General features: G+C 36.5%; 1 protein-coding gene across 1 annotated transcript in view; it reads right to left on the reverse strand.

Annotated features, from left to right (window-relative positions):
- Positions 1–1,137: 1,137 nt before the first annotated feature.
- The window catches only part of RNF180 (ring finger protein 180), a 61,637-nt gene continuing 49,027 nt past the window's right edge, over positions 1,138–13,747 (reverse strand). The window contains exons 6-7 of the mRNA XM_041470783.1: positions 4,423–4,544; positions 1,138–1,245 (exon numbers count right to left, since the gene is read on the reverse strand). Of these exons, the coding sequence (XP_041326717.1) occupies positions 1,138–1,245; positions 4,423–4,544 (230 nt within the window). The remainder of the gene's footprint in view (positions 1,246–4,422; positions 4,545–13,747) is intronic.

Consider the following 13,747-nt stretch of genomic DNA (forward strand, 5'->3'; position numbering starts at 1 on the left):
TGTCTGTCTTGTCTCATGTACTCCTCATGGTGTCTTAATTCACAGCCCAAGTTTCAGGTATACACAGAGGCATATTTTGGGGGGGGGGGGGGGGGGGGGAATAGGCAGTGGGGTCTGGTGTTTGCAGATGCCAGTTGTCCCATAACCTGCTGATTGGGATCTTTGTTTGACCAGGGATTAACATATGAGCAGCAGCTTCTTTACACACTTTGTCACAGTGTGAATTTTTGTCTGGATTACCCAGGATGTGCTAGCTGGACCTTGCAGGCTTGGAGTTAGGCCATTCTGTCACTCCGTTCTGTGCTTATCTCATGGCAAAGTCTTTCTGTGGTAACTGTTTGAGACAGAAAACTGTGATCTTTAAGTCCTTATACTATTACTGTCTGCCTTAGAACTTTCTGCTAAATAAAAGGTATCTCTAAGGATAGCATAGTGCCTTGCTCCAGATCCAGAGCAATCCGAAGCATCTTTCCTCACAGCCTCTGCCTGGGTATGGGGCTGAACACCAGCAGATGCTCTTGATGTCCTATCTTTCTTTTCTGTTCATCTGTGACCTGGAATTCCCCAGAGGAGAGTGTGCATCTCATAGTAATAATGTTGTCAGGATTGCAAAGAACAAAAGATGCTGAAAACACATCCACAAAAGCAACTACATACCATGAAGACAGTTACTTGTCAGATGATAGCTACAATAGATAATCTTACTCCCAGACTTTCATGTTATCAGCAATAATTTTCTCTGAAAATGACAAAACACATCTAAACTCTGATTCTTCCTTCTTTTCCATCTCAGTATCACTAAGTGAGGCTGTCGACATGTGATAAAAACATGAGGTGTGTATGTAGAATACTGGAAAAAGCTTAACTTGGATCTGAGCTTCTGTAGGCAGGCACAAGACATAAAAAACTCTGTTGTGCTTCACAGCAACTTCTCCCTGAGCAGCTATTTTTTGGGATTTTTTTTTTAGAATTGTCTCATGAGAGAAGCAAGATGACTGAACCTTTGGCAGGTAGCTGAGCTACAAACATACCCACTGGTTGACAAAAAAGCTCACACACTTCTGAGTAGGCATGAAGGTCCTTTGCCTGTAAAAGTGATACCTAAGTCTTGTCTTGCATTTCTGCTGTCTTCAACAGCTAAATGGTCTTGACTAACAGCACCAGTACTGAGAATTCTTCATTATCAGAATATGTTAAGATCCAGACCATGCCCACAGATGATTTCTGACAAAAGCTGCCTGGAAAGTAATGAAACAAATAAAAGGCTGCTAATATGAAAAAAGTTAATCCCAGTAATGAAAAAATCAGCAAACCTTTGCTCCTCCCCAAGCAGAAACAAAAGAGATATCACAGAATACAATGAATGAAAAAAAAATTCCACCAAGCAAAATCTAGAGAAATGACTGCAAAATATTAAAAACAACTCAAATTTTATTGTAAACATTTTAATACTATGGTAGTTAAGAAATACAAGCTTGCTGATCAGGATCAATTTAACCAGTAAATAGCCTACAAAGGACCTGCTCTTGCTCCAAGAGACATTAACAGCATTTTGCAGCAGACTTCACGGAAAACCAAATTTGAGCCTTTAAACTGTTTCTGCATTTTTACAAAAGTATGTATCTCAAAAAACCCCAACATACGACAAAAAATGTGCATCTCCACTCTGTACCTCTTAGGTATTTTCCTACAGAGGATCAGGATCAATCTCTCAGAGCTGGAGTAGTCTTCATAATGTACATTTTTAATAATTTAAGAATAATCTCCCTCTGGAATTAATAATAATCCATATAAAATAAAACAATATTGCTCAAGAAACAGTTTAGGCCTTGAAGAAAGGTAGAGTTAAACAACTAGGAATGTCCTGCAAAATTGTGAGTCCTACTAACTTTAGAAAAATGTCTCTGTCAGTCATCAATTCTTGTTGAAAATGTACAAAAGAAGCCACTATTAGATTGTATTTTTACTCTTCTTTGTGGTCCTTTTCCAAATAAAACCATGGTAACATGATATTAAAAATGATGTAACTTTTTCTTATATAACTAGTTAGCTTCTATATTACATTTCTTAAGTCCCAATATATTTTTGAATATTTACTGAAGGATATTGCTTTACCAGATATACTAGTTAAAAAAAATTAAATAACATTATTACTGGGATTTTAGACTATGTCACTTAATGTATTTTTTTATTTTAGGTTTTTTGAGATTGAAAGGTAGAAGCAATTTTGTGTTAACAGGGAGTTGGTCCCTCCCTTTTCTGACATGAGCAGTAATTTCAGAAATTTACAGAGGCAAACAAAAATTGCAGTTAGAATGGCAGTCCTGGCATATATGAGAGAACTGTTTAAATTTATTGATAATATTTTAGCATACACACCCACACATCTGCATGTAGCCAAACAGGAGCCTATGACTTATACCCTCTAGTTTTTAAAATACTTCCACCAAATGTTTTATTACAGCCTTAAAGCTTTTAAAACATTATGCTTAGTGGCACTAATAATACAGCCAGTCACTTTTAGGCAGAGACAAAGTAACTGAGTGGATTATTCTTATACAAAAATGTATTTTTTGTCAAAGCCACGAGTATGTGGTGATGGTGAATTTCAGTCCTTACATCTCTTTAAATTTGCATATATTAAAAAAGATGACAGATTATTTAGTTTAATCAGTGTAGTTATACTTGTAATTTTTAATTCTACTCATATGTTCTCAAAAAGATTGTTTTATGCAGCCCGTTAGAAAATAAAATATTAGTAGTCGATTTACTGCTGATTTTCAGATTAAGTGAATATTTCTGGTCCTGATCTCTTCCCAGCCTATAAGAGGCTGACCATGCTGGAGCTGCTCCAGTAAAGGAATATAAGACCATGCTTAATAAAACTCTGATTTCATTCTATCACATTTGGCAGATGGCACCTTCCACAACATATTTCTCCTTGTTCTCTGCTAGAACAGGGGAGTACACCACCCACTGAAAAACCACAGGTCTCCCACACAAATTCTGATATGAGAGGGACAATATACCTACACTCACATGCTTTTTTAGTGAAAGTACAGTGTACTTTGAACAGTCATGCCACTAGAAATAAAAACGTCCTTGTACTTCCTTGTACCTCCCTGAAAAGTAAAGCCCTAAACTACCTTGTGCCATTCTTCAGAACCTGATTCTCACACTCATTTCTAGTATCTTTTACTATAATTTGATAGATGCTCTTCCACTTTCATTTGAAAATACTGTGTAAAGCAGCAAGTCTGGAATGATTGTTGAACTGGCTGCAGTTTGGTACTGTAATTCATCAATCTATACATAGAATAACTAACTATAAAGTGCTTTAGAATAGCTTCAAAAGAAAGGTGCAAATAAATACTGTGCCCTCTTATGTACTCTCACATGAGACATAAACTCCTGGAGAGCCCACATTTAAAAGTATCCTCAATTTTTACAGCAATTTAATAGTGATACTGATTTCTTACAGAGAAGAATGCATCTGTCTCCAGTATTTATTTGGGTCAATGTCTCACAGCATCATAGCCAGCAGGCCTGCTGCTTGCCCTCCGTTAGTCTTGCTGGATCCAAACACACTCATCTGAATGGGTAAAAAAGGTACAGTGCTAGACTGGGAATCTGCACAACAATGGTCTTCTTATTTTGCAGAACTTGTGGCTGTTAGTTGATTCCTTTTGATTGCTATTTGCTGAAAAGATGAACTGGCAGCACACTGCAGTGTAATTTTTCTTTTTGGTTAATAGGCTCAAAATATCACAGTGGAATGCTGACAGGTCTATCGGTTGTCAAATTTTTCCAGGATTCGGATCATGGCACTGAAATAGCTCTGACTAATGTCTATATAATGCATGGTACAGCACTTTTCCTCCTCCCAAAAGATCTGAGTAAAGATGGGAAGCATCTTTATTGCTTTTATGTATGAGGAATTGAAGCAACAATGAGTGAGTGAAGTGTGTCAACACAGAGTCAAACCCCTAAATGACTCTACAGATTACATTCTTTTGTAGTACACCTCCCCTAAAAACTGGGAGTACTTCTACAGAGTAATCATTTTATAAATTAGGAGTAAATTCTTTTCCCATCAAAATCTCCCAAAGGCAAAACTCCCACCGAACGAAATATGATGTGGATTTCACATTACATTTGTAACCAAACTGAAGTACTTTGTCACACATAGAAGAACAGCTTCACAGCATGCTTGATGCAGTCTATTCCAATTCTGAATGATAAAAATTCAGTATCAAACATTTTACCTTTTTTCAATATTTTTCTATTCACAATTTTTCTGTTCACATGACTATAATTTTCCTTAACTGTTATTTCTACAGCCTAAAGAGGGAAAAAGAAATAACAAAGGAAACAGAAAACAATAAATCCTATTATCCAGTTGACTGAATAAATGTAGATGATCACCATGTCCATATCAAACCGCCATCCACGGCTATCATCCTCGAAGTCCATGTAGTCCATCCTGTGAGCAGCATGTGGGAAATGCCTCCTTGTTACAGTGTTTGAGCGCCTTCGAAAACCTGCTGAAAAACAGACTAGGAGATAAAAATCTTTCTAAAAGGAACCAGACTGACTAGCAGAAAAAGTTAACACCCCTTCCTCCAGTTATCAAAAAGACAAATAGAAGCAGGAAATCTCACACCTCACTGCTAAGTTTCATCACTTTGTCGGACAAGAAGCTATCTTTGGAATTGATTTTGTAAGATTTAAAAAGTAATACTGGGTTCCTTAAAAACTAACTCTGTGTTCCATGTCTAGAAAACAATACATTTGTTTGTTTGGATTTGGAATTCTCTATCAAAATAAAGTAATGATATCTGCTTATGTTATCCAGATCTATGAACACCTCTGTTTTGGTGCCTTCTTTCACTGAGTTTGACTCAGTGATCTAGAACTGAAAGGCTCCATATGCTGTAATGAATCTCTTCAGTAGTTAATTAAACTGTGTTCCCCAAGTCTACTCATCTGAATTCCACAGTAATCAAAAATATCTAGATCTGTACATACATAGTTCAACAGCTGATACACATTTGAATTCCTTTTTACTAGAATCTGAGATTCTTTTTCAAAGATAAATTAAAATAAATAAACCTTCTAAATAAATTGTGCTTGCTTTAATATGATGTTCATTATATTTAATATAATGCATACCAGGTCAAAATTTAATTTTTAAATCACTGTTTGTATGCTGGTAACACCTTAAAAATATATAGGCAGATGCAAACAAGTCAAGTGGAAGTAAAAATCCTGTGTCCCCATGATGGCCTGGGTCCTGCCAAGTCTATCCTCTTCATTGTCCCCCAGACTTCTCCATGTAGCAAGAGAGGTACTGTAGAAGCATACTTCTTCCCTACGTCAAGACATGAGGTTAGAGAAGAGTCTGTGCAGCTGTTTCAAACAGTAGGCTGTGGCACAAAAAAGAGCCTGGGAGCTGTGGTGCAAAGGCAAAATCTGTCTTGTTCTGATAAAGCACAGTTGTACTCTGGATTTTTGCTCTGTTTTCACGTAATGAAGCAATTTTTATGATGCATTCTGTATTCTTCAATAAATTCTGAGAAGAAAAATACCGTCTGTATCTCCAGCTAGAGTGGAAGTAAACCACATTTCTTAACCATCTGCAGATAAAAGCTGAGAGCTGTATAGTTCCTCAAAAACTGAACAGCAGCATGGAGTAAAGGGTTTGAATTATGCAACAGAAGACCTGAGGGAGCATCAAACACCTTCTAATGTAATTTTCTACTTATTAAAAAAAACCCCTATTATACATTATTCCAATCTCCAAATAATACAGTCCCCAAATAATTAATGCACAAGCATGTGCATTAAAAAAGGTACATGAAAAAAAGTATTTTATTTAACTTTCTTGCACATGCCTGTGTTGCTACACTCTGAACAAGAACCTCTGCTCAAATCACATGAATATGCATGGACAGTGCTGGTAGAGTCTGGCAGACTGTTAGTGGGAATCTGTTACTAGATAATAAAAACAATGTTGTGTGCAAATCACACTTTTATATGCACCAAAGTGTGCAAACCAAAAAGGATTTTCAGTAGGCACAACTGTTGCACTTTGCAACCTTCTGCTGAAGTACTAGCAAAACACAAAACTACAAAAATATCAATATATTCCCCAATTTTATAAATTGACCTAATTTTTTTAAACTTGAAAACAGAAGGTATCAGATAGAAAATTTTACTCTAAAAATGTCCCCAAATGAATAATATGCAAGCTACAATAACAATTTACCTTATAAGTTCTCATGTAAAATTAAATTATGTATGAACAAGTGTTCTGAGGTTTTCAGATATACCAAAGTACATAATTTTGGCAGAGTCTCTTCTTTCTGCAGTGGATAAAAAGAGCTATTGAAAGACTGTGAGAAAAAATGCCAGTACAGACTGAGACCTTCCCATGTGTGCCCTTGCAGCACCTGGCAGCTTAGTGTGCTAGATCTTTGGAAGCTGCTTCCAGAACAATGTGTTAAAACAGCATTGCATGTGTCTCTGCATGCTTCTGAATCTGATCTCACATTGACTCCATTTACTGCACTTTGTGTGCCTTGGAGGAGTAGTTTTGGAGTAAATAAATTGTTTTCCTTTCAGGTAAAACTAGAAAAAGAAGATGAGCTCTAAGAGCTCAGAAGTGTTCCAGTAATATGCTTCAACCACTAATGGGCATTTAGCCCTTGGGACTGCAAGTTGCCACACATGCAAATGTGGACATCTGACCTCACAGCATCAATTTTTGTGCTCTGTTATAGCTGATATAATTGCTAATGCAAGAATACCTCTGAGAGACAGTGAATAATCTTTCCTACAACATCTTTATGCCATTCATAATTTTACAGATCTCTTGTATCTGTTTTCTCTAATATGCTTTCCAAACAAAAGAACTTTTGAATTTCCTTTGTATGGAAAAAGTTTCAAAACTTCACACTATCCTTTCCACATTATGCTTTACCCTCCTTTATTTTTCTCTGAGATGATGTAATCTAAAATTTGTATGCTAAATTTGAGTAGTGGGATCGCCACAAATCTAGACAACGACATAACATTTTGTTATGATTCCTGCTCACCTTTTTACTGTGGCTGTGCATGAAATGTTTTCAAAAAATTAACCCCAGTATTATCCAAATATCTTTTTTTTTAAATGGCAATAGCTAATTTACAGCATGTTACAGTGAATATTATGCATTATGGATATGCATAATGCCTCTGTGTACACCTCCTCCACCACCTGACTGTCCTCACAGTGGAAGTGTTTTCCTTACTTGCAATCTGAACTTTCCATACGCCTTAATGTTCATCCTCTTGCCACGCACCACTGTGAACAGGTGGTCTGTCCTCTTGGTGGTCTCCTTATAGGTATGACAAGGTTGACAGGAGATCTTCCCCAAAGCCTACCCTTTCCCTGACTGAAGAAGCCAGTTCTCTCAGCCTCTCCTTCCAGGTCAGGTTCTCCAGGCCTCTGAGCATCCGAGCGAAACCTGAGCGCTCTGATAAACCTGCTCCAGTCTACTTCTGTCTTCCCTGTACAAGGGAGGAAGGCAAAACTGCAGGATTTTAGATGTGGTGTGTTGAGCAGTAGGAGATAAAAGCTTCACCTGCAGGTTTTCATACATCATACTCCTGTTCACAAAGCCCAGGATGCTGCTGGCATTTTTCACTGCCAGGGCACACTTCCAGCTCACCCACAGCTTGCGCTCCATCAGGATGCCCAGGCTCTTTCCAGAGATCTGTTCCCAGGCTTTCAGTGCCCAACCTATCTCATTGCCAACGGCTCTTCCTTCCCAGGTGCAGGTCTCAGCATTTGTCCTTGTTGAATTTTAGAGTTCTTCCAGAACATTTCTACAGCTTGTCAAGGTATCTCTGAATGGAAGCCCTGTGCTGAGTCTTATCAACCTGTCCTTAACTTTGCTGTTCTCTGCAGGCCTGATGAAAATGTATTCTGTTGCTTCCTCTAGGTCACGGATCAAAAGAACTGTTAGTTGTTCTGCATTTCTCCAACTTCTTGTTCTCTCTGAATAGCAGCCCCACCACTGAGTCTACCAATTTGTTGTCACCTGCAGACTTGATGACAGCATGGAGAAAAGAGCAAAATTTCCAAGTATTCTATAATTTTCAAGTATACAGGTGTTTTTATGTTGCTTTCACGCTTTGACAAATGAGGTATCATCCCAAACCTCTTGTATAAATGCCAGCTATCTCCCATACGCACATCAAGAGGCATTATATGCTAATGTAATAGCTACATTGCAAGATTTGCTAGTTAAGATGAGCTGTGAGATTTGTATTTCCAAGAAAGAAAAATCATATATTGCTAGAAAGGTTTATGAGAGACCAGCATTTATTCTGTGTGAATGACTGCAGGCATGTCCCATTAACCTCTCATCTCATGCCCCAAGCTCTAATTCAGTCTCAAGCTCTCCACTGAAACTCAAGTTCCCAAAATATCCAGTTCCTTCCCCAAACTAAGGCCATTCAATAAAACTACAATCCTTCTCAGATCCAGGGATCCACTTCTGCTGCATGAGAAGCTTGAATCTCAGCACCCTCTTGCCTCAGTATTTCAGCTCCACACACCCATTGTCTCAGAAGTCTTTTTTTCTAGAGAGAGACATATCAAATTACAAATTTTTCTTTCTCCAGGATGCATACCAGAATTTTCAGCTTTCCCATGTTAAAACTTCTACTATCACCTTCCAAGGCCTTTTCCACAGCAAAATCATCTTTCCAAACCTCCCTCACTATCCTGCTCTTATCTTCCTCCCACTTTCTCTCTCCTTTCTTTGCATATTCCACTGCTCTTGCCCTTCTGATTTTACCTTTGGGCCCTCACTGGCTGCCAGCACCTTATACCCAAGACTAAACTTACATGATAGCCTAAACATCTCTCCTTTTCTTTTCCATCCCCAAAATCCAAGTCCTACTTTCTGATAGCTGTTGGGCTCTAGAAAACCTGGATGTAAAATGTACTTAAGGTGTAAAAATGTACTTTCCTGTCCTGAAACCATTTTTACATTCACTATGTTGTCTGCCTTACCAGTTATAGACTTTTGCTGAGCTTTTGGTTTAAGTGTTAAATTCTATCACTGTCTCAGAGAGGTAAATTGTGTTTAAGCAGTCATTTGTATATGCTTAAAATGTGATTTATTGAAGTCACTGTGCATATGATGCAGACAGCCTCTGCACATGAACAAACCATTTGCATGCAGGCAATTTAGTGAGGAACACACAGAAACTGCTTTTTAAAGGTGTCAAAGATCCCTATCTGAAAGAGTCTAGATAAGCGATCAGTTACTGTGAAAATCTGAAAATGCCATGAAGCCTTTCATATGGGACACAAGACTTGATTCCGTAAGAGACATTCCTTTCCATAAGGCAGAGTTGAGAACCACTGTTACAGCTAGATGTCTGCTTTGTGACTTTCATAAGGCATTTAACATGAAAAGAAGAACAACATGCTACAGACAAAACTATGCAGAAATCCCAAAATGTGGAAGTGTCACTGATGTGCATATCATTTGTCAAAACAAAAGGCTTGTAAACACTTCAGTCCTACAGAATCAAGCACCAGGCAAACAATGCTTCTTGCTGCCTGGTATTAGCAAAACTATTGGCATTTATATCTAAGAATAGTCTCCCCTCTTTTAAAACTTTATAAATCCTTCATGGATCTGAGAAGAGAATATAACAAAATGAACAGAAATATACAAAATGGAAAGGATAAAAAACCCCAACCAAAACAATTAATAGAGGTTCCAATGACAATGACAGTTCTTAAAAATATTTATTTCATACAGCTCTAACTTCCCATATTATTTTCAAAATTATAAGTACAATTTTTTTGGTAGCTAATCTCAGAGTTTTTCTACAGAGGTGTGTAAACAAAATAAACCCAGATTTTAAGGTTATTAACTACAAATCAATTCATAAAAGCCATATTTGAATTTATCAGTTCTTTGGATCATTTACGTACAATCCCTTAAATTAACATCTCTCAGGCCTTTAAGGACAGAGTGACAACTTGTCATTTGAATTTTTTCCTCTGTGAAACACTGTAAATTACATTCCATCACAATTACAATTATTTCCATTTGACAAAGAAATTTGAAAGTTTTACATTAGAGTGGAAATAAATTCCATTCAAATATAGCTTGTCAGATTTCAGTGATAATTATTTATCAGTGAAGTTTTTCACACATTCCTACTATTAGTCTGAATTCCAAGAAAAAATATAGCACCTCTTTAACAGTTAGCAATGTTCAGAATACTAATCAAATAAAGAAAAAAAAGTCTGAAGACAGTTACTTCTTGCTATTTTATAGCTAAATAATTCAGCTTTTACAAATTAAAATATAAATTCATGAAGTTAGCTTGTATATTGTGAAAAGTAAGCAGATTGTGGGAAGAAAAAATGAGGAAGTTTGAAAATTAATGCCAAAATCTATAAAGCCATATTAAATGCATGCATACAAATTTTACATTGGCCATTCTGCATAACTAAATATCTCACTCATTTATTAAATAAGAAATATATTTACCAATTTTATGAGAATTATTCAATAACAACTATGTCCAGTCCCTCTCACAAATTCAAAGAAAAAATAGAACAACTCATAATTTCTGTCTTGGGCTGTTTATTTTCCTGAAAATAACAGAATCAAGAAATGAGAGGACTGTGGGAGGGCATAATGACCTTAGAAAACATACTCAGCCTGTGATTATTATCACAGAAAATATAATCTTCTGTGATGATTCTATAATTATCAATACTCACAAATAGAAGCCACTTGGCAAGCTTAACTGCTAGGATACGTACTAAAATGGGAGTAATTAATCCACATGTCACAGTGTAAAAGTCACTTGACTTTGGAAGACTTAAAGGAATTTTGGAAGATCGTCAGCAAGCAGGTCTCTTTTTTTAAGTAACTAGGTGAATTACCTGTTTGCTTTTTTTTTCCCCCCCAAATCATAGCACAAAAAGTACCAAACAGTCAGAATATTATGTAACAGCTGAGGACTGATGTCAAGGAATGAAGCTGTATGGTCTCATGCGTATCAGAGAGATCTAAATGCATAGGTTGCATAAATTCTAGACCATAAAATGTCTTGCTTTGATTTTAAAGGTAAGACTTGTACATGTATATAGATGACATATGAATTCCAGTTACGGTAATTTTCATACATTTGCCTTTAAGAGGGGCAGTTGTAATGATTTTTGTTCACATTTCCTTGTAAATAAATTGTAACTTAACAGTGAATTTAACTTGTGGACAATTTCTCTCTTTGCCATGATAATGCAGACAATGAAAACCAGGGAATTTCAAACAGCAACTTGAGGCTGCTTCTGCTTCTGTGGTATGTGCATCAATAATCTATATGAAAAAATATTTTTAAAAGTATTCTGAATATTCTAAATCAATGAGTTTTCATCTTACTTTTAATCTGTTTTCTGCTTCTCTTCCATTCTATCTAATCTTTTACTCATCATCAACATCATTCATCTCCTGCTGTTCCTACATTTTACCACTGAACATTTCTGTACATCATGTTGTATTTGTCATCTTCCCAGATGACCAGATACTGTATTTCAGCTGTCAGCAACTCTTGCTAAGTTATCATCACAAAAGCCTTCCCCTGTTTGTGTCATATTGCTGTGACAGCATCGGCTCCCACTAGTTTCATTCTTCCCTCTCTAAGTACTTACATCCCTTTAGGCTCTGTTTGTACAGACTGCTACCTCACAATATACAGAGAGGCAAACACTATTGATATTTATAGGTAAACTTATTATATAAGATTAAATCTCTTATTAAATAAGACATGACTGAGTAAGTAGAGAATAGCATTAAAAAAATGCCATATTGTTTCCTGTCTTTGATGTGAATGCTACTTGGCATGCTGCTTAATTCTCTCTAGATTCTTATTTTGTGACCTGCATGATTACTGTATTTTTTCAAAACATAATATTTAACACTAATGATGACTTAACGAAAAACCTTGCACAGTTTTGTAACTACTGTTAAAACTCTTTCAGTGCTTAAGGCTTTATTGTTTTAAGCCAGTGTTAGTGGTAACAGTAGATAATAGTAATGCAAATACTTTCTTAAAAATAAATTATTGAATCGGCTCTACTTCTCTCAAGAGAGGGACAGCGTGACAGCAGAGATCAGAGGGAATGCACATAACAGGCATGCCTCACTACACCCCCTGTAAGACATGGCTCTGCGCATTTACACAAAACATTCAGTTCATTTGCAAATCTGGCAACATGAGTTCCATGATTTCTCTGGAGAAACTGGTGAATGACCTTTCTTGGACCCATGCCACTGTCTTTAAAAAAGGCATGTTCAGCTTTAGCTAATATCAATGCTCAAAATTCTTATTTCCCATCTGAGCAAACAAAAGAAATGCTCCTCCAGATAATGAAAAATCCAAAGTACAAGATTGTATCTTTAGAAAGCTGGCACAGTTTTTCTGAACTGAAAGTTATCTGATGCTGACAGTACTTAACCAGTTTTTAGGAAGCTAGCCAAGACTTCATGGAATGAACTGTCTAAAAAGCCTTCACAGTTGTTCAACATAACACTAAATATAAATTTTCACAAAGCAGGGTTATTATAAAGTTAACCAGAATGAAGTTATTTGAAATAAAAAGAAAATGCTTATGAACTGTTAGAAATTCCTTCCTTTAATCCTTGATTAGATGTGTAATGGTTGTTATCACTGATTTTTTCTGATGCCATTTCAAACATTCAACTTTATCTACTCAGTAAGTATATTCAGGAAAGCTCCTGAATTTGCTCTGCTGTTTGCACATCTCTGGCTTCTTTAAGAAGGTATGGCTAGTCTGGTTCTGGACTTATTAAAATATGATCACCTTTTCGTGCTTATTATTCTACACATCACCTTGAGCGCTTTGACGATTCCTCTTTTGTCCTTCATAAAATTAAAATATCAGCTTTTATTTTCACTTTAAAGGGTATCCACAACTCTGTATTGCCTAAAAAAATGTTGACTAGCTTTTTACAATTACGCTGTGCAAGCACCACATTCTTCCAAAATTCTTGTCAGGTTTCTGTCCAATAAACACTCCAGGATCAAAGTTAACTTGTGTTTATGTCCAGCTTTGGAATGGGCACAGACTTATCTGTCACTGGTACAAGTGTATGAAGTAGTAATCACAGGCATGTTGGCAGGAAAAACACTGTATGTGGTTGTCCTTCTTTCTTCCCTTTCCACTCATTGACAGTGATGAAGCCAACTGATACATCTACCATCTATTATCAATCACAAATTATTATTTTTATAGCAAACAGAGTTTCTGTGAGGTATCAAATAAACGGACTGAACATCAGGCAAACTTAACTTTTGAGTTAAAATGTATTTACACCAGCAGAGTTGAAACTCTTTAGTGGCTACATGAGTACAAACTGCTCTCCTAGGCAGTGCATTTCAGTGCTGGGGAAGAATGCATGACATAAAATTTATTAAACATAATAGTTAACAGCTATAGCTAATAGCAACAACTAATTAAGAATATAATATAAACATTTTTTCCCTATTCCCTGTTCTTCTTGGCATAGTTGGCAAGGATTATTCCCCACTTCCACTAAAACACATAAAAACCACTTGATAATTCCTGTCATTGGTGAAGAAAAGAGACATCTTTGCTTTCACTTGTTCACAGAGACCAATCTGAACCTGAACTCATCACAGCAGA

Source organism: Pyrgilauda ruficollis, unplaced genomic scaffold, assembly GCF_017590135.1.
Source record: "Pyrgilauda ruficollis isolate IOZ18807 unplaced genomic scaffold, ASM1759013v1 scaffold25, whole genome shotgun sequence".
NCBI classification, from domain to species: Eukaryota; Metazoa; Chordata; class Aves; order Passeriformes; family Passeridae; genus Pyrgilauda; species Pyrgilauda ruficollis.